Source organism: Sus scrofa, chromosome 14 (assembly GCF_054392235.1).
Source record: "Sus scrofa isolate SSC_HxYL_T2T_F1_AM1 chromosome 14, Sscrofa_HxYL_maternal_Yorkshire_Landrace_v2.0, whole genome shotgun sequence".
In the NCBI taxonomy this organism is placed as follows: domain Eukaryota; kingdom Metazoa; phylum Chordata; class Mammalia; order Artiodactyla; family Suidae; genus Sus; species Sus scrofa.
In genome coordinates, this window is record NC_139396.1 from 136985151 (window position 1) to 137008407 (window position 23257).

The 23257-nt window shown below is 41.4% G+C and overlaps 2 protein-coding genes and 1 non-coding gene across 3 annotated transcripts; 1 reads left to right on the forward strand and 2 right to left on the reverse strand.

The window, feature by feature from the left end:
• Positions 1–188: 188 nt before the first annotated feature.
• TAF5 (TATA-box binding protein associated factor 5) lies at positions 189–17263 on the forward strand. Its single transcript, XM_021073484.2, has 11 exons — positions 189–784; positions 3441–3678; positions 7674–7989; positions 8768–8931; positions 9318–9453; positions 10861–10981; positions 11710–11839; positions 14678–14842; positions 15363–15540; positions 15703–15880; positions 16205–17263. The coding sequence occupies exons 1-11, from the start codon at positions 226–228 to the stop codon at positions 16420–16422; spliced, it is 2403 nt and encodes an 800-aa protein (XP_020929143.1). The 5' UTR covers positions 189–225; the 3' UTR covers positions 16423–17263.
• ATP5MK (ATP synthase membrane subunit k) lies at positions 17248–23076 on the reverse strand. Its single transcript, XM_021073491.2, has 4 exons — positions 23005–23076; positions 19423–19518; positions 19242–19334; positions 17248–17351 (listed from the first exon to the last, which is right to left on the reverse strand). Exons 2-3 carry the CDS (start codon positions 19507–19509, stop codon positions 19245–19247), a joined length of 177 nt encoding a protein of 58 aa, XP_020929150.1. The 5' UTR covers positions 19510–19518; positions 23005–23076; the 3' UTR covers positions 17248–17351; positions 19242–19244.
• On the reverse strand, positions 21257–21336 carry MIR1307 (microRNA mir-1307). Its single transcript, NR_035394.1, has one exon. It is a non-coding gene; the product is annotated as a microRNA mir-1307 (primary transcript).
• Positions 23077–23257: the final 181 nt, after the last annotated feature.

Below are 23257 nucleotides of genomic sequence, written 5' to 3' on the forward strand. Positions count from 1 at the left end.
AATTATCATCGGGCAAACAGAAGAGGCGGTCCCTCATCCCAACTTCCTGCCTTTTTGTCACTCACTTTTGAAAGTCGCTCTCGCTCCTATTCCTTTTTCTCCTTATTTCTCGCCCCTCCTACTGCCGCAAATTGCCTTCCAGAGCTGTCGTAAAACGCTCCTCCCCGCCCTCCATGTGGCGAAAACGCAATCACGCTTGACGGCGCGAGGTGGCTCAGCCGCAAGATGGCGGCGCTGGCGGAGGAACAGACGGAGGTGGCGGTCAAGTTAGAGCCTGAAGGACCGCCGACGCTGCTACCTCCGCAGGCGGGGGACGGCGCTGGCGAGGGTGGCGGTGGCGCAACCAACAACGGCCCCAATGGCGGTGGCGGGAACGTTGCGGCATCGTCGTCGGCCGGCGGGGATGGTGGAACTCCTAAGCCCTCGGTGGCTGTGTCCGCCGTTGCCCCGGCGGGGGTGGCTCCGGTGGCCGCCGCTGCTCCGGAGGCTGGCGGGCCCCACGACCGACAGACTCTGCTGGCTGTACTGCAGTTTCTACGGCAGAACAACCTCCGTGAGGCCGAAGAGGCGCTGCGCCGTGAGGCCCGTCTGCTAGAGGAGGCAGTGGCGGGCTCCGGAGCCCCGGGAGAGGCGGACGGCGCCGGCGCTGAGACGGCTAGCGCGCTTCTCAGCCGGGTCACTTCCTCGGGCCCCGGCCCTGCGGCCCCAGAGCCTCCCGGCAGCGCCGCTTCGGGAGCCTCTGCTGTCTCGGGCTTAGCGACAGGTCCTGCGGCTCCGGGGAAAGGTGAGCCGCGGGGTCCCTGGGAGGCAAGACCGGCAAGTAGGAGATCAAGCAGGGAAGGCAGAGGCTGGCAGGCCTGCACCTCTGCGGGCTTGTTTTGAATTTCCTGGGCCCGCCTCTAGGGCCACATGCCCGCCCCTTTCCCTAGTGCGCCGGCTGCGCAGTCAAACCCTCTTCCTAGCTGTCAGTTCCAGAGAGAGGCTCTGGAGAGCTATTGAGCCCAGGGATGTACGGGGACGGTGGGCGCAGAGAGCCGGGGATGTTCAGGCTTTTGGCCCCTTTCGTTTTATTTAAGCTCTTGGGCCTTGTGCAGGGGTGTATTAGCACTAACAATATTTGTACAATATTGTACTAGTGTACTTTAAATTATGCATCTTAATTTTCACTGTTATACTGTGAGGTAGACAGTACCTCTATTTTAAAGATGAGAAAAGAGTCTGAGAAGAGCCCAGGGACTTGCTTTGACACAGCCAGAGAGTGATGAAATATAGTATAGCCAGTTTTCTCAAAATACAGGCTTACTATCGCTAGTGTTCCATCTTTTAGGGGAATGCAGATTCCTAGGCGTCACTTCGGACTTAGTGAGTCAGACCCCATGCAGGTGGACTCTGGGAATTTGCATTTTATTTTATTTTGCTTTTTAGGGCCACACCTGTGGCATATGGAAGTTCCCAGGCTAGGGGTGGAATCGTGCTACAGCTGCCAGCCTAAGCCACAGCAAGGCAGGATCTGAGCTGTGTCTGCGACCTACACCACAGCTCACGGCAATGCCAGATCTTTAACCCACTGAGTGTGACCAGGGATTGAATCCGAGTCCTCATAGCTACTAGTCAGATATGTTTCCCCTGAGCCACAGTGGGAAATTCTGAAATCTGCGTTTTAAACAAATACTTACAAGGGGATATTGATGTATATGGCAAAGTTTGAGAACCATTCATTTAGGAACAGGTGTTGACAGACCCGAATTCATTTTCTGTCCCTGTTGCTTTTACTTCTGTGATGCTGCTTGTTATTCTTCCTAAGCTCCAGAGGTTCCCCCCCACCCCCGTTATTGTTGAAATTCAGATATAATGTATGTAAAATGTCAGGCACTAATAAGTTTATGCCTAGGTATCTACCCCTGACACTGAGGCTCCCCCTCCCCTTTTTCTCCAGAAACTGTTGTCACAAAGTCCATGCAGTAAAATTTATACACAGTATAATCTCAGAGGTAATCCTGAGCCAATAATGAATGTTTATTGAATTAAATTATCCACTGTAGAGCCTTTAGCCAAATTAATCTGGACTTCTGAGACTTAATCTTTGCAACATTGCCAGAAGTGAAGTACAAATAGGTAGCATTGTAACCAATAAGTAGAAGTGTGTACAAATGTGATTGAGCAGAATCTTTCCTGAATGCTCTATTTTGTGAATGAACTATAAGGTGGATGAATTATGTTGGTTATTTTGCTGTAATCTCTTATTGCTTCAGAAGCTTGATCTTTTTTTTTTTTTTTATAAGATTGTAACTCAGAAACCAGAAAGGAGAAAAAGAGCTCATCAGAGTAACCAAAAGAACTTAAAAAAAAATTATGCAGTGAAGTACATAGCAGTACTATAATTGCAACTTAAAAAATTTCCAACAATCAAACTGATTCTATTGACAGATGTATCATTGTTTGGTATATATTACCAATAAATACTCATGTTTTCTGCCGTGAAATGAAGGCAAGTCCTCCCCACCATTAACATGCTTATGTTTTATAGGGAGTGACTGGTGTACCTATATGAAAGTATGTGGGATAGGATGTGTTACAGGAAAGTTACAAAGTACTTAGCTCAGAGAGCTGGGAATGTTACTCCAGAGCCTGGCTTGGTGGTGGTGGCTGCCATTTGCACTGAGCCTGTAGAGAAGATTAATATGGCTATTTGGTTTGCACATACTGGGTTTTATAAAATTTGTCTTTAAGGTAGCTCCAGGAGTTACCATAGTGGCTCAGTGGTTAACGAATCTGACTAGGAACCATGAGGTTGCGGGTTCAATCCCTGGCCTTGCTCAGTGGGTTAAGGATCCAGGGTTGCTGTGAGCTGTGGTGTAGGTTGAAGATGCGGCTCGGATCCCAAGTTGCTGTGGCTCTGGTGTAGGTCAGCAGCTATAGCTCCGATTAGACCCCTAGCCTGGGAACCTCCATATACCGTGGGTGTGGCCCTAGAAAAAGGCAAAAAGACAAAATAAATAAATAAAATAAAATAAAATAAAATAAAATAAGGTAGCTCCAGAGTTTCCTGGTGGTGCAGTGAGTTAAGGATCTGGCATTGTGACTGCCATGGCTCAGGTTGTAGCTGTGGTGTGGGTTCGATCCCTGCCATGGTAACTACCATGTGTCACTGGCCTGGCCTCAAAAATAAAATAAGGTAGCTCTAGCAAAAATATTGAGCCTTTTTTGTATTTATTTGAAAATTTTATTTTAAGATAGGGACAGACTGAAGGGGTTTTGGAAGGGTAACTAAAACAAAGTGAATCCTGTCCAAAGATTATGTAATTGTGTTGGGGAAGAGAGTTTAAGAGAGGGAAAAACATCTGAGAAACAGTTCACCTCTGGACCTTAGCAGAACAGCCTTAGACTCTTGGTGAATGTCACATCATTTTCTTCAGAGTTGTTTTTCGTTTTTTAAACAGTTGGAAGTCTAGCTGTGGAAGACCAGCCGGATGTCAGTGCTGTGCTGTCAGCCTACAACCAACAAGGAGACCCCACAATGTATGAAGAATACTATAGTGGACTGAAACACTTCATTGAATGTTCCCTGGACTGCCATCGGGCAGAGTTATCTCAACTCTTTTATCCCCTATTTGTACACATGTACTTGGAACTAGTCTACAATCAACATGAGAATGAAGCAAAATCATTCTTTGAGAAGTATGTGAATTTATAAATACACAATATGTATATATAGCATGTATATATAATGTATATACATCTGTAACTACACAATTGTAAGATTGCAACCCAAAAAGTACTTTATTAAGGAGAGTTATCTGGTGCTTTGAGAACCTAAAGTGGGGTGGGGGTTGTGGGTGGTTTGATCTAGTTGGAAAAGTCAGGGAAGGCTCCCAGAGGAAATGATGCTTGAGTTAAGCTCTGAAGATGGGATAGGAGTTAACCAGAGAAAGAGACAATGGAAAAGCTTGTGTGACAGCTCTGTGCAGGAAGGATCGTGGTAGGTACAGAGGAGAAAGAAGGCCAGTACGGCTGGAGCAGAGAATAGGGGTGGTGTGTGGAGCAACATGAAGCTGGATAGTTGGTTAAGGGCTGGAGTAGGCAGGTTCTTGGGCCATGTTGAGGGTCTTTGTTTATCCTAAGAGAAGTAGGAAGTTGTATTGGCTAGAATTAAATTTGGCTGAGAGTCACTGAAAACTCAGACAGTAATGGTATAAATAAAAAGTTTATTTTTTGCTTTATCCTAGCAAGATGAAAGTTTATTTTTCTGTCTTATGAAGATAGGCAGTCTAGGACTGGTATGATTATCAGAGACCTAGGCTCTCTCGACCTTACTGCTGTAACATTCTTGTCATGCAGTTTCTACTTATGGAACAAGGTGACTCTCCAGCTCTAAGCAATCCCATTAGTGTTATAGTCAACAGAGAGGGCACACATCCTTCCTGAAGGCTGCACATTCTTCTCTCTTTTTTATGTCTTTAACCAACAGTCATGTCTACCTACAGGAGAGGTAGGAAATGTGGTCTTTACCTAGGTATCTGTATGCTCAGCTAATATTCAGGTGTTCTAGTGTGGAGGAAAAAAGGAAAAAAAAAAGGATTTTGGTGACAGTGAGACATCTCTGCTACAGAAGTCATTGTAGGACCATGTCATTATTAGATTTTCTTTTTTTTTTTTTTTTTTTTTTTTTGTCTTTTCTAGGGCCACACCTGTGGCATATGGAGGTTCCCAGTCTAGGGGTCCAATTGGAGCTGTAGCCACCACCCTACAGCAGAGCCACAGTAACACGGTATCCGAGCCATGTCTGTGACCCACACCACAGCCCACGGCAACACCAGATCCTCAACCCACTGAGCAAGGCCAGGGACCGAACCTGCAACCCCATGGTTCCCAGTCGGATTCATTAACCACTGAGCCACGACGGGAACTCCCTAGATTTGCATTTTGAAAGGACCTTTATGCAGTGGGGAAAACATGGTGGGGGGACAGAGTGATTATAGGTTGACCATTTTGGAGATTACTGCTGTTGTTCTCAACTGGGGGTGATACTATTTCTCCTTCCCCTGGGCTCTTTGAAAGTAAAGGTGTTTTGGTTGTCATAAGGACCAGGCTGGAGGATCCTGTGTTTTAGGGGTACCAAAAGTTCCAATATGTGCAGGTAGTCCCACTTAGCAAAGAATTGTTCTGCCTCAAATACTAATACTATCCCTGTTGAGAAGCACTGGATTAGGGTGTGATTGTGTTGGTGAAGGGAAGGAGACATATTTGTGAGGCTCATGGTGAAGGATTGGATATGGAGGTAAGGGAGATGAAAGTATAATTGATAACCCCTAGGTTTCTGGCTCTCCTGGGCTGGATATAAGGCTGCCCTTTGCCAAGATAGAAAACCCGGGAGAAGACTGGGTTTGTCAGGTTGTGTGATGATCTTGAGTTCAGATTTGAATATACCTTTTACTCATTTAAAAGATGTCAAGTGCATAGATAAATGACCTATAAGGCTCTAGAAATCAGGAGAGATAGGGACTGAAGCCATAAAATGGAGTTGTGTGCAACATTGATGGGTAGGGATGAGATTTTCTAAGAGAGAGTATGAAATAAGTCATTGGAAGGACTAGGCCTCAGTCTTCAGTATTTGGAGTAGAAGAGAAATAAAAGGAGTAGAAGAGAGGGTGAAGTAGAAGAGTTTTAAGAGGAGAGGCCAGAGAAGCAGAAAGAAAACCAGAAGAGGGTTGAGTTATAGAAGCCACAGAAAAGGAATGTTTGAAAAGGGGGTGGTGCTTAACAGTTGAATGAGAGCTCTTTATTATAAGCAGTAGACCCAGAAGCTAGGACTTGTCAGGTAACACAGGTAATGGGGGTAGAGGAGTAATAGGACTCCTGGCTTCTGTGCCACTATATTCATTCATTATTCTACAATGCCTCATAGAAGATATATAAAACAAATGTTTTGTACTCAGTGTTCTGGAAAAAAAAAAAAAGGCTGATGGTGATAGAATTCCTAAGCTAATTTTTCTTATAGTACTGTCATCAAAAAACCTTTTCCTCTTCCAATCTCATGGCGTAGCCCTCTCCTCACGTAGGAAGCTAGAATATCATAGGGGATCCTCTGTCTCCTTGTGGACATCCTCAGGCCTCGCCAGGAACCCATGCTCGGATGAAGTTATTCTTAGTGCATAGTGACTAATACAGACACCAAGAGGCTGATATTTATAATTTCATTCAAATCTTAGACAGAAACGACAGAAACACTTTTTTTTTTTTTTTTTTTTTTGGTCTTTTTGTCTTTTTAGGGCCGCACCCGAGGCATATGGAGGTTCCCAGACTAGGGGTTGAATCAGAGCTGCAGCTGATGGCCTACACCATAGCTACAGCAATGCCAGATCTGAGCCTCCTCTGCGACCTATACTGCAGCTCATGACAACGACGGATCCTTAATCCACTGAGCGAGGCCAGGGATTAAACCTGCAACCTCATGGTTCTAGTCGGATTCGTTTCTGCTGTGCCACAATGGGGATTCCAAGAAGCTCTTTTTTTTTTTTTTTTTTTTTTTTTTTTTTGGTATTTCTTGGGCCGCTCCCGAGGCATATGGAGGTTCCCAGGCTAGGGGTTTAATCGGAGCTTTAGCTGCCAGCCCACGCAAGAGCCGCAGCAACGCGGGATCCAAGCCGCATCTGCAGCCTACACCACAGCTCACGGCAATGCTGGATCCTTAACCCACTGAGCAAGGCCAGGGATCAAACCCGCAACCTCATGGTTCCTAGTCAGATTCGTTAACCACTGACCCATGACGGGAAGTCCCCAAGAAACTCTTAACTCATATCTTGATGAGTCATAGTAGGGTAACACAGGTTAACAGTTTGGGAATCTATTGGCTGTGTGTCAGAGTTGGAGCATTAATATCTTATGTTTAATCATTTGTTTTCTAAATGTTTTTGCATTGTTTGCTGCTCTTAATGAGTGTCAATGTATGATCTTTACATTTTATTTTATTAGGAAAATTAAGATTTGTAGAAACAAAAGTAGATTTAAATTTACTCAATGTCACCATGGCTGAAAGCTTTATTTAATTTCCTTTGGTAATGGTGAGTAAATGGGAGTGCTCACTCTTTGGTATCAACATATGTTTGTTCTTTAGTCATGTTATAAAAGTCCAGATGTTTAATATTTATATCTAATATTAAGACTATAAGAAGTCACTAAAAATGTTGGGTTTTATGAGAATGTCTTGCATTGATTATTGTTGAGAGGCTGGGTGATAGGTACATTGAATTCATTATGCTAGTTTCTACTTTTGTATATGTTTGAAATTGCCCCTAATAGGTTTTGAGAGAACATAAAATTTAGTAGAGCAAAGATTCTGACATTTTCTAATGTCTACCAATGATGGCATTCAAATGAGGCATTCTACCAATGGTGGCTACTTTATCTTTCATTCACTTGTGGTATTTATTTCAAATTCTCTTAAAATGTTTATGATGCATTTAATTAGAGAAATTGGTCATTTTTAGGATTAAAATTCAGAACCGAATTGTAATCATTTTGAAATGTGTTAATGACTTTGATCCTACAGCTTAGACCAGGATTATTCAGACTACTACGTTGAAAATATTCTGGGATGTTTATAAATATATGGGGGAGAGGCAGATCCCTTAATGATTACATTGAAAAATGACTTTTTAAAATCACTGAAACAGGTTCCATGGAGATCAGGAATGTTATTACCAGGATGACCTACGAGTATTATCTAGTCTTACCAAAAAGGAACACATGAAAGGGAATGAGACCATGTTGGATTTTCGAACAAGTAAATTTGTTCTGCGTATTTCCCGTGACTCGTACCAACTCTTGAAGAGGCATCTTCAGGAGAAACAGAACAATCAGATATGGAACATAGTTCAGGAGCACCTCTACATTGACATCTTTGATGGGATGCCGCGTAGTAAGCAGCAGATAGATGCGATGGTGGGAAGTTTGGCAGGAGAGGCTAAACGAGAGGCAAACAAATCAAAGGTATGGGAATAAACCTAAGAACTATATAATGCAGATTATGAAAAATTGTAGCATTTCCATCTACATAACTTACACATTTTTCTTATAGCTAGTTTGGGAATAATTTTACTCTGTATACTAAATTTCGTATTCTAAGGATGATGTATATATTAGTGAGAATTTGGGAATGGTTGCATATAACAGAACCCTGACTACAGTGGCTAAAACAAGTAACGGGTTTTTCTCACCTAAAATGAATTAAAGAGCAAGACCCTTCTAGGTTGGCATGAGGGCTCCACAGTGCCATCAAGGACCCTGGCTCCTTCTACTTTCCACTCTGCCATCTTCAGAATGTAGCTTTTTTCATTGTGTTCACAGATGGCTATTGCAGCTCCAGCTTTGCAGATGCATTCCAGGAAGGCAGAAGGGGGAGGTTGAAAGACATAGGTAGACCTGCTGAATCTCCCTTTTTATCAGCAAAACTATTTTTTTTCTAAAACACTACTCAGTATAATTTGTGTTCACATCTCTTGGCCAGACTGATATTATATGGCCATTCCTAGCTGCAAGGGAGCCTGGGAACAAAAATGATTTTAACTGAGCATGCTGCTGCTCCAACAAAATCAGGGTTCTGTTTGTAAGGAAGAAGGGGAAATTGGCTATTGGGCAGAAAAGTACAGAATCTGCTTCAGGATATAAATGACCATATTGTAATTGTGATTCCTTCTCTCAAGATATGAAAAGGATGTATTAATGAACAAAAAAGTAATTTGAAAAAATTGGTTCTTTTGACTCGTAGGTATTTTTTGGTTTATTAAAAGAGCCAGAAATTGAAGTGCCTTTGGATGATGAGGATGAAGAAGGAGAAAATGAAGAAGGAAAGCCTAAAAAGAAGAAGCCTAAAAAAGACAATATTGGATCTAAAAGCAAAAAACAAGATCCCAATGCTCCACCTCAGAATAGGTGAGGATAAAAACCTCAGGAACACGTGTGCAAGTGTAAGATGATGTTATTCATGGTTCAATTTTTTTTTTCTTTTTTTCTTTTTTTGCATTTTAGGGCCACACCCTCAGCATATGAAAGTTCCCAGGATAGGGGTTGAATCGGAGTTATAGATGCTGGCCTACTGCCACAGTCACAGCAACGCAGGATCTGAGCCGCATCTATGACCTGTACCTCTGCTCATGGCAACACCAGATCCTTAACCCACTGAGCGAGGCCAAGGATCAAACCCGCATCCTCATGGATCCTAGTCGGGCTCGATAACCGCTGAGGCACAAAGGGAACTCCCTTCGGGGTTCAAGTTTCTTAATATCCATAGTAATTTCCAGTCTGTTTTTCTTTCACAGAATTCCTCTTCCTGAGTTGAAAGATTCGGATAAATTGGATAAGATAATGAATATGAAAGAAACCACCAAACGAGTGCGCCTTGGACCAGATTGTTTACCCTCCATTTGCTTCTATACATTCCTCAATGCTTACCAGGTTGGTGAAATAATTGGGTAGTTTCTGCCTGGAGAGTCATGTAAAATGGTGATTACCATTAAAAGAAACTTAGATGTGTTAACTAAAATGGAATTTTCTTATTTAAACTCTTGTCCTTTTTTTTTTTTTTTTTCTTTTTCTTTTTTCAGGCTCTCACCTGTGGTACATGGGAGTTCCAGGTTAGGGGTCCAGTCGGAGCTGCAGCTGCCAGCCCATGCCACAGACACAGCAACGCCAGATCTGACCTACACCACAGCTCACAGCCACCCTGAACCCTTAATCCACTGAGCGAGGCCAGGGATCAAACACAAATCCTCAGCGGATACCAGTCGGGTTCATTCACTGCTGAGCCACAACGGGAACTCTGTTATTTAAACTCTTGATATAAATATGGCTTAAAGAGCAGCAATTAGGAAAGGAGAATTGGACACTGCTTGGGATAGAAGGCAGTGTTTAAAAGACCTGTAGCGATTTATACCAGAATCTTGCTTATATGTGTCCCTTTGTTTCAAAGATCAGAATTCTGTTAGCCTTTGAGAATAGGAAAGTTGTGTGGTTCATCTCTCGTGGACTTAAACACTTATGCAAACTTTCTATTTTTTTATTAAGAATTCTTCAGGAGTTCCCGTCATGGTTAACAAATCCGACTAGGAACCATGAGGTTGTGGGTTCGATCCCTGGCCTCGCTCAGTGGGTTAAGGATCTGGCGTTGCCTTGAGCTGTGGTGGGTCGCAGATGTGGCTCGGATCCCACGTTGCTGTGGCTGTGGTGTAGGCTGGCAGCTACAGCTCTAATTAGACCCCTAGCCTGGGAACCTCTGTGCTGCGAGTACTGCCCTAGAAAAGAGGAGAAAAAAAAAAGTTCTTCATATCTTGGAGTTCTTGCTGTGGCACAGTGGGTTAGGAATCCGACTGCAGTGGCTTGGGTCACTGTGGAGTTGTGAGTTCCATCCCTGGCCCGGTGTAGTGAGTTAAAGGATCTAGCATTGCTGCAGCTGTAGCTGCAGCTTGCGTTTAACTCCTGGTCTGGGAACTTCCATATGCTATGGATGTGACCATTAAAAAATGGAAAAAGAAAAATTCCTCATGTGTTTATAGACTCTTCATAATAGGCTGCTGAGGATATATTCAGCAAAGTAGAAAAATGATTAACATTTGCTTCAGATGATGCACTCCAAATTTGGAGGGCAAAAATGGATAAATGATGACATGTTCTCAAACTAAGTGCTTTTAAACAGTGGATTTCATAAGAGAATGAAATTTCGAATGATCGTTTATATGAGAAAAGTAGCTATCATTATATATTCTCTAAGATATGATTGTGAATCCCCCCTACCCCCAAAACAGTATTATTTAATATAAAGCTTTTTTTTTTTTTTTTTTTTTCTTTTTCTTTCAATATTGGCAGGGCCTCACTGCAGTGGATGTCACTGATGACTCTAGTTTGATTGCTGGAGGTTTTGCAGATTCAACTGTTAGAGTGTGGTCTGTGACACCCAAAAAGCTTCGTAGTGTCAAACAAGCAGCAGGTAACTGAGATGATGTGTCAGGATATAAACTCATCATTAGTTCATATCAATCTTGATTCCATGGAACATATATAAGACATTGTGATCTTAGCAGAATTTCATTTGATTTTACTTTTCCCACCAGTGAAAAATGCCTTGCAGTGCATCAGAAGACTGGAGTAGCTAGAGTGGGTTAATTTCTCTGGTCATAAGTTTTCTCATCTGTAGAATGAAGGAATTAGGCTAGAAAACTTGCTAAGGTTAAAAAATCTAACATATTATGATTGTTTTGCTTGTGAATAAAAAAAAAACCCACAGTGTTTAAAGTAATTAGTGGGAGAGTATGTTGTTTTAGCCATGGCTAAAATGAACTAATAAGGTCAGGGTTACATTTTAAAGTTTCTTGCTAACTGTATTGTTTAAACAAGATAATACATTTTAAAATTTATTTGAATATTTCTGTAGTTTTATTTTGTGAAACATTGTGATATAGTGGATAAATGTGAGTTTAGCCCTTGTTCTGAGACTAAGTAGCTGTGTGCACTCTGGCATTTTATTAACTGTTCTGAACCTCACTTTCTTCTCTTATACACTAAGATGATAGCATCTAATTGAGAGGAATTAACAGAATGGTTGGTATGTAGAATGACTTGTTCAAATGTTAGTTCTTCTCCTGAACTACGATGTAATTGCCTTAAAATGTTTTAATGAATATTATTTTAAACATTAATATTTCTGGACCATTTTAGATCTTAGCCTGATAGATAAAGAATCTGATGATGTCTTAGAAAGAATCATGGATGAGAAAACAGCAAGTGAGTTGAAGATTTTGTATGGTCACAGCGGGCCTGTCTATGGAGCCAGCTTCAGTCCGGATAGGTAAAATACAAACACTGAAAATGAAATACTGCTGTATCATATTGAGAGTGTAGCTCCTGGAAACATTATACAAATGTTGGGGAAAATTCTGTTAGAAAGATCTCATGATCGCCTGTGATTTTATTTTAGAATCTTGTCATCTGCTAATTCATCTTGGGGTACTGGTGTACAGTACCCACATTTACAGAATGAAGATGCATAGCTTATGCTGTGAGTGCAGCCAAAGAAAGAAAGAAAAAGATTCATAGCTTCAGGGTTTTGCTAATAAAAATTAGCTTTAGTGTTGTGTTAGCTCCAGCAGGGGTTGAGTTGCTTCTTTGGGTTCCTGCCTTGGGTTTTTTGGCTACTGCTGTCCTCTGTCATCTCCAAATTCACAGCAGGGAATCCTGATATTAAAGGCATCTTACCTCTCAATTGAAGATTTAGCTTTGTATAATCAAAAAGCTAAAAGAATATTGAAAAGTGTGAAAAAAAGTATTTTGGAACCCACAAATAAGTGTTTGCCTATTTTTCATGATCTCTAACGTTCTGTGGAAATGGGGGGAAAGTATTTTGTTTTCCTAATACCATCTGTGTCTTATTGGACAGGTAATAACTTTCAACCCATCAAGACTTTCATCTTTTTTTTTTTTTTTTTTTTTTTTTTTTTGTCTTTTGCCATTTGTTGGGCCGCTCTCGCGGCATATTGAGGTTCCCAGGCTAGGGGTCTAATCGGAGCTGTTGATGCCAGCCTACCCCAGAGGCACAGCAACGCGGGATCCGAGCCACGTCTGCGACCTACACCACAGCTCACGGCAATGCCGGATCGTTAACCCATTGAGCAAGGGCAGGGATCAAACCCGCAACCTCATGGTTCCTAGTCGGATTCGTTAACCACTGCGCCACGACGGGAACTCCAAGACTTTCATCTTGATGAAACTTTGAGAATGAGAATTTTTGTTATTTATAGGATTTAGCCAGAGGGTACATTTTTACCTGAGGGAAACTTTTTTTTTTTTGTCTTTTTAGGGCTGCACTATGGCATATGGAGGTTCCCAGGCTAGGGGTCCAATTGGAGCTGTAGCTGCTGGCCTTTCCACAGCCACAGCAATGCAGGATCTAAGCCGCGTCTACACCACAGCTCATGGCAACACCAGATCCTTAACCCACTGAGCTAGGCCAGGGATTGAACCTGCATCCTCATGGATGCTAGTCCCATTCGTTAATTGCTGAGCCACAGCGGGAACTCCATAGGGAAACTTATTTTTTATTTTTATTTTTTGTCTTTTCTAGGGCTGAACCCGTGCCATGTGGAGGTTCCCAGGCTAGGGGTCTAATTGGAGCTGTAGCTGCTGGCCCATGCGAGAGCCACAGCAATGTGGGATCTGAGCCACGTCTGCGACCTACACCACAGCTCATGGCAATGCCGGATCGTTAACCCATTGAGCAAGGGCAGGGATCGAACCCACAACCTCATGGTTCCTAGTCGGATTCGTTAACCATTGAGCCACGACAGGAACTCTGGGAAACTTCTGATTTCAATGAAAAACACTGTTATTTTCTCAGTAGCTCAGCTTTTGTATTTATCCCTGAAGAAAGTAGAGCATTAGTCACATGTCTATATTGTTTTTTATTTTTGCTTTTCTGGTGGGGGGGGTCCAAAAGGTTTAAATTTTACACAACTTATACAGGATATGAAAACAGCATCTCTATTTTATATAATTATTTTTTTGCTCTGCCTATGGCTTGCAGAAATTCCCAGGCCAAGGACTGAACCGAATGACAGCAGTGACAATGGCGAATCTTTAACTGCTAGCCCACCAGGGAACTCCGTAGCATCTCTCTCTCTCTCTCTCTTTTTTTTTTTAAAGTTTTTGGCCGCACATGAGGCATATTGAAGTTCCTGGGCCAGGGACTGAATCTGAGACATAGCTATAACCTACACGGCAGCTGCAGCAACACTGGATCGTTTATCCCACTGTACCAGGCCAGGGATCAGATCTGAGCCTCAGCATATGTAAGTTCACAGGCTAGGGGTCAAATTGGAACCACAGCTGCTGGCCTGCACCACAGCCACAGCCGAGTCTTCAACCTACGCCATAGCTCACGAAATGCCGGATCTCCCACCGAGTGAGACCGGGGATGGAATCCGAATCCTCATGGATACCTGTCGGATTTGTTTCTGTTGCACCACAACGGGAACTCCCTTTTTGTTTTTTCTGCGTCTCCATCTTAAAGTAAAAAAATGAATTTTATGTGACATCACATTTCTTAGAACCCCTTCTCAGGTGACCTTATTTGACCATACTTTTTGTCATTACCTTTTTTTTCTGCCTGAACTGTGATTTTTCTCATAATGTACATGTTTTTAAAATAATCTAGGTGTTCCCATGGTGGCTAACGGGTAACAAACCTGACAAAACACAAGGGTGCGGGTTTGCCCTGGCCTTGCTCAGTGGATTAAGGATCCAGCATTGCTATGAGCTGTGGTGTAGGTTGCAGACTCAGCTCAGATCTGGGGTTGCTGTGGCTGTAGTGTGGGCTGGCAGCTGCAACTCTGATTTGACGCCTAGCCTGGGAACTTCCACATGCCGTGGGTGTGGCCCTAAAAAAAAACCAAAAAAAACAAAAAAACAAAAACAAAAAAATCTAACCTCATTCAGTAGGTGCACAGATGTAGAGTGTCACAGCTAACATTAGTTGGTACTTTCAACTCGTTATCTACTGTTAATTTCAGGTTTTAAAATTGAGATGTAGCATGTCAATTAGCTATACTTAATATATTCAGATGTGCAGAGAAACTAGACAGATAAACTGAGTTATTCTAGGAATCAAATATATTACCTTCTCTTCTCTCAGAAACTACCTGCTTTCCTCTTCAGAGGATGGAACTGTGAGATTGTGGAGTCTTCAAACGTTTACTTGCTTGGTGGGATATAAAGGACACAACTATCCAGTGTGGGACACACAGTTTTCTCCATATGGATATTATTTTGTGTCGGGGGGCCATGATCGAGTAGCTCGGTAAGAATATTGTGAGTTTAGGATTGGGTCTATTTAAGGAACAGAGCAGAATGGTTTCTTGTTTGGAATTATAAACTTGAGCCAAACTCATTTTCACTTATTTAGGACCAACTTTTTGAGAATGTCAGCATATATAAGTCTTTATTTGAAAACAAATTTGGGACAAAACTATTATGTCTATACTAAGAGTCCATGGCCACCCTCTCCCCAACCGGATGCTAAACCTTGTCTTATATAACCACCATGAGCCTTTGTTTCCCTGTCATCTCCTCAAAAGTTCAGGATGAGGTAGCTTGAGTTAGAAACTAATTACATGGTGGCCAAAACTAGGGTAAAAAAATGCTTTTTCAATGGGTTAGAGTAGGAGTTGGGGTGTGGGGGAGTATTTCAAGTAACTAGGGAGGGGGACCCATTTGGAGCTAACATTTCACATGGATTTTTCTCTATTTTGGATATAATTTTGGCATTTCACAGTTAACTGCTAAATATACTCTTTTGTTTTCAATAATTTCTTTAAAAGGCTCTGGGCTACGGATCACTATCAGCCTTTAAGGATATTTGCTGGTCATCTTGCTGATGTGAACTGTACCAGATTCCATCCAAATTCTAATTATGTTGCTACGGGCTCTGCAGATAGAACCGTGAGGCTCTGGGATGTCCTGAATGGGAACTGTGTAAGGATCTTCACTGGACACAAGGTACCTTATACCTTCTTTTTGAGATAAATAGTTTAAAAATTAACCAGTGACACATACATTTTAAAGATACTATTCATACCACTAAACTTTATAATTCTAACTTTTGTCTTATTTTCTTAGATATTTTTAATCCTACTTTTGATTCTTTCCATGGACTTCTAGGGACCAATTCATTCCTTGACATTTTCTCCCAATGGGAGATTCCTGGCTACAGGAGCAACAGATGGCAGAGTACTCCTTTGGGACATTGGACATGGTTTGATGGTTGGAGAATTAAAAGGCCACACCGATACAGTCTGTTCACTTAGATTTAGTAGAGATGGTGAAATTTTGGCATCAGGTAAATGACTAGAAATGGCTTTGTGGTAAAGGGTCAGTGGTCTATTTAAAAGAAGCACTGAATGTTGATGATGGCAAAATAAGTGCTGCTGTTCTAGGTTTTGCTTCTTAGCCCTGATTCCAGAGTGTCACTCTACATGTATATTGACTTCTCATGTTAAACTACTGCTTGAAAGGCTTCTTTAGAGGGATTAGAGTTGTTAATCAAGTTTGGATATTTTTTTTCTACCGGAAATACACAGTAAATGCATAAAGCATACTTGACAGAATGTCAGAATCTAAATATGGTAGATGCTACTAAATGGTTTCCTTTATTTCCCCTTAGGTTCAATGGATAATACAGTACGGTTATGGGATGCTGTCAAAGCATTTGAAGATTTAGAGACTGATGACTTTACTACAGCCACTGGCCATATAAATTTACCTGAGAATTCACAGGAGTTATTGTTGGGAACATATATGACCAAATCAACACCCGTTGTACACCTCCATTTTACTCGAAGAAACTTGGTTCTAGCTGCAGGAGCTTATAGTCCACAATAAACCATCGGTATTAAAGACCTTTGGAAGCTACTGTTTGAAAAAGGGAGACTAAAAGCAAATACCTCAGTGATTAATATTTAAGCTACAAAGAATGTTTTGTCTATATGGATCTGGAAGTATGCTGCTTGGAAATTCTGAACAGGACCGTTCCACGTTTCTATAGCAACCACATTTAACTAATTTCCGTTAGTTGAATAAGAGGTATTATGTTCGTGGAGGGGACATTTATGGTGCTTTGGATTGCGTGGAAACTATGCATTTTCTGTTCAAGTGCTATTTTAATTTATTATGTCTAGAAAAGAAATCGACTTCAATAATTCATCCTGCTTCAAGATTCAAATTGAGTAATATAATACCATCCTAAATTTTAGCTGAAGAATTCTATGAGCATGTATGTTTCTGCTGTAAATGTAGTTACTGTATGGCACTCAAGAACTATGTTAAATGATCTGCTAACATTTTTGCTTGGCTTATGATTAGTGGAATGTATGGTTAGCTGGGTAGGGTGAACTACGGTTCCTTTCTGAGAAATAGATGAAGTACAACCATCCACTGACATCTGAATTTATACCCATTGGATTTTGAGTGCACCCAAACACACTATAAACCAGGTGAAGAAATTAACTTCCATGTTCTACTTCAGCTAAAATGGCTACATACAACCTAGTACACTTGAAGTCAGACATTTCAGTTGCTTACCTCCAGTACTGAGCCTTGCTTTGGGAAACTTAAAAGATTTAGACCAAGTCACTGCCAGTTTTTTGCCTTTGTTGCATTTTGTACAGTTTTTATATTTTTGATATCTTGTAAATAAAGACAACCAGCTTTTCCAGATTCATAATTTATTGTATAAATTGACTATCACATGATGAGTTGACATTAGCTTCTTCAGGCATGGGAACTTAACAGATGAGGTACAGTTTAGAATCCTATAAACAAAGCAAAGAATAGTTTAGACACAAACATGTTCAACTCTACTTTTAAAACATTCAGTAATTACTAGTACAGAACTATCCACGAATCCCTCTGAAATGGAATGCAAATTCATTAGATTCTCAATGGAGTCAGTAACCCCTCACAATGTAGGTGTCCCTCAGCTTAAAACAATTTAACCTAACACTATCTTTAGCAAAAGAGCTACCAATAATTCAGCATGATCCTAAGCATGTACCACTGGAAAAGCCTAGTACAGAAAGTAACAATAGAAAACAGGGAGGATGGTAGTATCCCCGTCGTAAAAACCAAGTTTAGAGGTACCTAATATGAAAAATTGGGCAAAACCCCACCTGTTTTGTTGGAAGAAGCCTTGGACCACTGCATTCTGGGATATGCAGTCCCCTAAAGTCAATAGTTTTGGGATTGGTAAAGCTCTTAAGAGCAGAGGAAAATTTTCATGTCATGGAGAGTTACAATAAAGGGATCTGGGTTTTGTGCACATCATCTACTACTAACACAACAAATATTTATTCACTCAAGCAAAGGCAAATGGGGGTTGAGTGGCACTATAAGAAGAAAATAAAGTCTAAGGCGATTTAAGGCAAAGACAGAATTGCTTACATAAAAATTTGAAACTAGCAAACAAACTACCAAGAACCAAAATATATTTTCAACTTATATGAGAAAGAAAGTCTTTACAAAGAGAAAGTCTCAAACATTAAATGAGAAAAACATGAAGAGGATGTTAAGAAAAACACAAATGCTAAACAAATGGAAAAAATATACACTGTCATCAAAAAAATTATTTTTACTCATCAAATTAACAAAAATCAGAAACACATGATTTAATACTGCCTCGGGCACAAAACTAGATGCCCTACAACCTTTTGTGAAAACACTTCAGCTTAAGAAAACAATCACACTTTATTCAAAAGTGTTGTAATGTTATTTATATTTAAAAAATTCTAATTTCCTCTGTAAAATAAATCACATATCCATGACCACTCGTGCATTCAAATTATAGAGTACATGTTATAAGACAAAATTACAGAGAAATCAGTGATTAGAAACCAAATAAATACATTAAAAAGGAGCTAAACCAAAATGTTAACAAAAATTGTCAGGGTAAGGGGACATGGACAATATTTTTATATCCCCCCCCCCCCCATTTTTTGGCCTTTTTTTAGGGCTGAATGTGTGGCATATGGAAGTTCCCAGGCTAGGGGTTGAATTGGAGCTGCAGCTGCATGCAGGATCTGACTGCATTTGCAACCTACACCACAGCTCATAGCAACACCAGATAATTAACCCACTGAGAGAGGCCAGGGATTGAACCTGCATCCTCATGGATGATAAGACTGGTTACCACTGAGCCACAACAGGAACTCCCTATTTTTTTCTTGACTGTGAGAAATTTTGCAAAATGATGACAATATAGTTCTTTTTTTTGACCGTGCCTGTGGCACATGGAAGTTCCCAAGCCAGGGATTGAACTCTTAGCACAGCAGTGAGCCTGAACTGCTGCAGTGTCAATGCGGGATCTTTAACCCAATGTGCCATAAGAGAACTCCTGACAATATATTTCTATAGTGAAAGGAAAAAAACTCCTGAACATCAAAATTCTGAAGTTAATAAACTTTATTTTTTACTTTTTGCCTTTTCTAGGGCTGCTCCTGCAGCATATGGAGGTTCCCAGGCTAGGGGTCTAATTGGAGCTGTAGCTGCTGGCTTAGGCCACAGACACAGCAATGCCGGATCCTTAACCCACCGAGCAAGGCTAGGGATCGAACCTGCAATCTCAAGGTTCCTAGTCAGATTCATTAACCACTGAGCCACGACTGGAACTCCCAAAGTTAATAAACTTTAAAACATTAACTTCTTACCATTTATGTTGCTTTCACAGCTGGAGTTTTTTTAGACCTTAACTTGAAGTATAAGACTAGCAAAGCAATACCTCCATATGTGGCCAGCACACACTGAAAAAGAAAGGAAAAAATAAACAGGAATTGTTGTCACACCTATATTATTCTAAAACATAACTGTTTAGGTCTCATTAATACTTACATTCATTCTCCCTGTGAGAGTGTAAGAGTTGAAATATTTTTTGATACCAGTGAACTGGAATTGGGCATCCGTTTCTGGACCTGCCATGGTTTCAATCTTTTAAAAAAAGAAAGAAAGCAACAAATTGGTTTGGATGCAGTTTAAAAGAAAATTAATTTTTTAATTAAAAAACTCATGAAGTCAGTGCATCTAAATACTATAAATTTTACATATTACACAACAAAGCAGTAGCAAAGTGGTAGGAAAACACCTTGCTGATTAGAGAAACTTACAAAACAGACTGGAATATACATCAAATCACTCAGCAAAGGTAGAGAACACAGTAGTTCCTCTAAGTCCATCCTCTGACCCAATATTGCTCAATTTCATTCCTGTCTCTAGAGCATGGTATGCTGTACATGGAATTAATCAGTTTTAAGACCAGAGTTGAAAGCTAGAGCTTGTGCTACTTCTCAGTTTTTCAGAAGGGTAACAGCCAACTAAACAGTTCACTTTGCAACCCCCTTTTACAATTTAAAAAAAAAAATAATTTGGGACCTCCCTGGTAAGGGAAAGAAGGGGAAGGAGAGATCATTTACTAAATGGAATTGATAAATACTATTGATGGGGTGGGGGCAGCGGAGCTGAAATCCTACTCCTTTTAAAACAGATCGAAAGATTTAAATACAAATAGTGAAACCAAAATATCCGGAAGAAAACATGGGCAAATATTTTAATCATCTTAAGTAAAAGAAAAGGTGGCCAAAAGCAAAAAGGTGGAACACAGAAAGATAATCAACATCATGATTAGTCAAAGAAATGTAAAGTGAGACCAATATTTAACCATCAGACTGCAAAGACAAATTTATGATAACAGGCAGTGGTATTGAGAATGTGGGAAAATAAGCGTTCTTTCTGTGGCCTGGAGGGAGTGTAAAGTGGTACAACCTTACTAATGTGCAATTCTGCAATATCTATCAAATTCTAAAATTAGTATACCCTTTTATCTAAGCTGGTTTATTTTTTCTCCAGGAATTTATCCTTATAGAAGTATTACCAGAAGTTCCCATTGTGGCTCAGAAGAAAAGAATCTGACCAGTATTCATGAGGACGCAGGTCTGATCCCTGGCCTTGCTCAGTGGGTTAAGTATCTGGAGTGCTGTGGCGAAGGCCAGCAGCTACAGCTCTGACTGGCCCACTAGCCTGGGAACCTCCCTATGTCACGGGTACGGCCCTAAAAAGACAAAAAACAAACAAAATTACACAGTGGAAACATGTTATATGGTTCAAGGATGGTAACTGAAATACACTTTATGAAAATAAAAAACTGGATGAACTAAAAGTTCACCTACAGGATACTGATAAGTAATGGTTTCCATTAAAGGAAGATAGAATGCATGGAGATCTCTATATACAGACATGGAAAGATGTTCCCATGTAAAGTTAAATATTAAAAACATCCTATTTCTGGACATTATATTATAGAGCATGTTAATGGTTTTCAAAGTCTGGTCCCTAGACTGACAACCTCAAAGGAAACTTGTTAGAAACACAGCATTTTGGGCCTTATCAGATAAATGCTGAGGCCCAGCAGTCAGTGTTAATATGCCCTCTAGGTGATTCTGATGCATATTAAAGTTTGAAAAACACTGCAGCAAACAGAAACCCAAATAAATGCTCATTCGTAATTAAATAGGAAAAAACTCTGGAAGAGTATATAGCAAATTTTTAAGAGGGGTTACATCTACAGAACCTACGTATTTTACAAAGGTGTGTATTTCTTTTATTATAATAAAAAATAAAAAAAGGCACATTCAAAGGTCACCAGAACACTGGAAAATTCGTCTGTATGACCGCCTATCTACCACGACCGACGCCACGCCGAGTCGATTGGCAACATAGACGAGCCGGTCGAGGTCCGGTCGAGATTGGTAGGCAGTGACAGTGACTTGGCTGGCTCTTGAAGAAATGGAAGTGGGAGACCTGTGAGGAAGTTGTTGCTATGGAAAATGGCACGCTCAGGTTCACCATTCAAAGGCCTTCAGAGGCATTCACCTGCATAGAAGTGGCAATAAAAATCTGGACAAGGGACCTTAATTCTGAACACTATTTCAAGAAAGTTCTTGGAGCAGTGAAGGATTCTAAGCTTCCTTGGGCCACCTCAGGGGCTTTGGCCAGTCCAATCCAAGTAGGGAAATCTCCATTTAAAGAAACCTTTATGATGTAGCTTTTGTATTGATTTACCTTCAGTAAACTTATTAAAATAAAGATATGCTTTCCCGCTCATCTTCAGGATAGATTTGTGGATTCTTATAATATCCACTAGGTTTCTAGAAGAAACCCGACAGAAGGCAAGGGCTTAACTTTGTCCAATTATTAACTATAATCACCACTACCTTATGTAACAAAAATTTTAATTTCTCTCTACACAATATAAAAGGAAGACTGATGTTTGCAATATTCTACACAGGGCTAATTCCGACGGTAGGAAAAGGTATAGTATAGGAATCACAATTTAGTCTAGGTCTTAGAGGAAGACTCTTGAAATGCTGAGTTGGAGGGGGAAGTGGGATGCTGCTGATAAATAACTGGAACAAAGCCTGGAAACACCTGGGTCTGCATCCTCAGCAAATCGCAGGTTACTTTGGGGCAAAGATCAGGAATCCTTGTGTTAGAGTGTCCTTCGTGGAGTAACTGAACTGAAACTTGCTTTCCTTTTGAGTCATACTTCAGCTTAGACAGATAGTAATGAAGAAAATTACCTAAGACTAAAAATAACCGTACCATTGTTAAATGGTAGCCTATGGCAAAGTCTAAGCGATGGGGTCTTCACTTTTGTTTCTAATTGAGCGGCAAACTACTATTAAATATAATCAATCTTTCCATTCCTCTCTTCACCGATAAGTGGGCACTTCAGAAAAGGCCCAAAGCGACCAAATGCCCTCGCTACTTTGTTTTCCCGATACTGTTTTTTTCTGTCTGACTGGACGTTTACCTAGAATGATGAGTGAGATTACGAGGCAGAGACGAGTGAAAGCTGCTCAGGTACCAGAAGCAGCTTCTTGCACTGCAAGGAGTTTACAGTCCTCTTCTGGCTACCTTCTAGGAAAGGTCTTCCCGCTGATTGAACACAGGCTGCATCTAACCAGCGGGTCTGGCGAACTGCAGGGGCCCGCCTACGCTCACTCCTGTTTGACAAAGGCTGCACCACAACTAAAGAACGCCTGGCTGGCCAACTTCCTAAACACAGCTCAGTGAAAACAAACTACTATACGCATACATGGGAAAGGAGATTAATTCGGCCAGAAGTTCTCATCCAAAATTACGTCACTCGGTGACCTTGGCGGACTCCCTTCGCTGCGGACCTTTTTTCTTTACCGGAAAATGCATTTTAAGGGCCTTTACCTCTCACTGAGGCTTCCTAGCCACTATCCGACCCCTCGCGGCCATCATTTTCTCCAATTCCTTTTCATTCACCCCCCCGTCTCGCCCCTCCAAAGCAAAGACCTCGCGGTGTTCCTGGACCAGAAAACAGTCCTATTCTAGGCTGGCCCCATAAAGTGGAGGCGCGAGGTCAGAGCCCGGTCTCCCCTCCACACCCACCTTCGAAAATGCACAAACTCCGCAGCCTGTGTCCTTCAACGTATCCAGTTGCCCCCTCGCTCCGGCCGGAAGAAACCTCCTCCCCCGCACGCGTTCAACGGGCCTTACCGACTCGGCCCTCTACGTCGATTGGCTGCGGCTCGAGGCCCGCCCTTCCGCTTCCGGTATTCAAATCTCCTCCCTCGCTCTGTAGGACTCCATAGTGTAGTAACGGAAGTGGGGCGCAGAGCCCGCCCTCGCTTCCGGCAGGGCG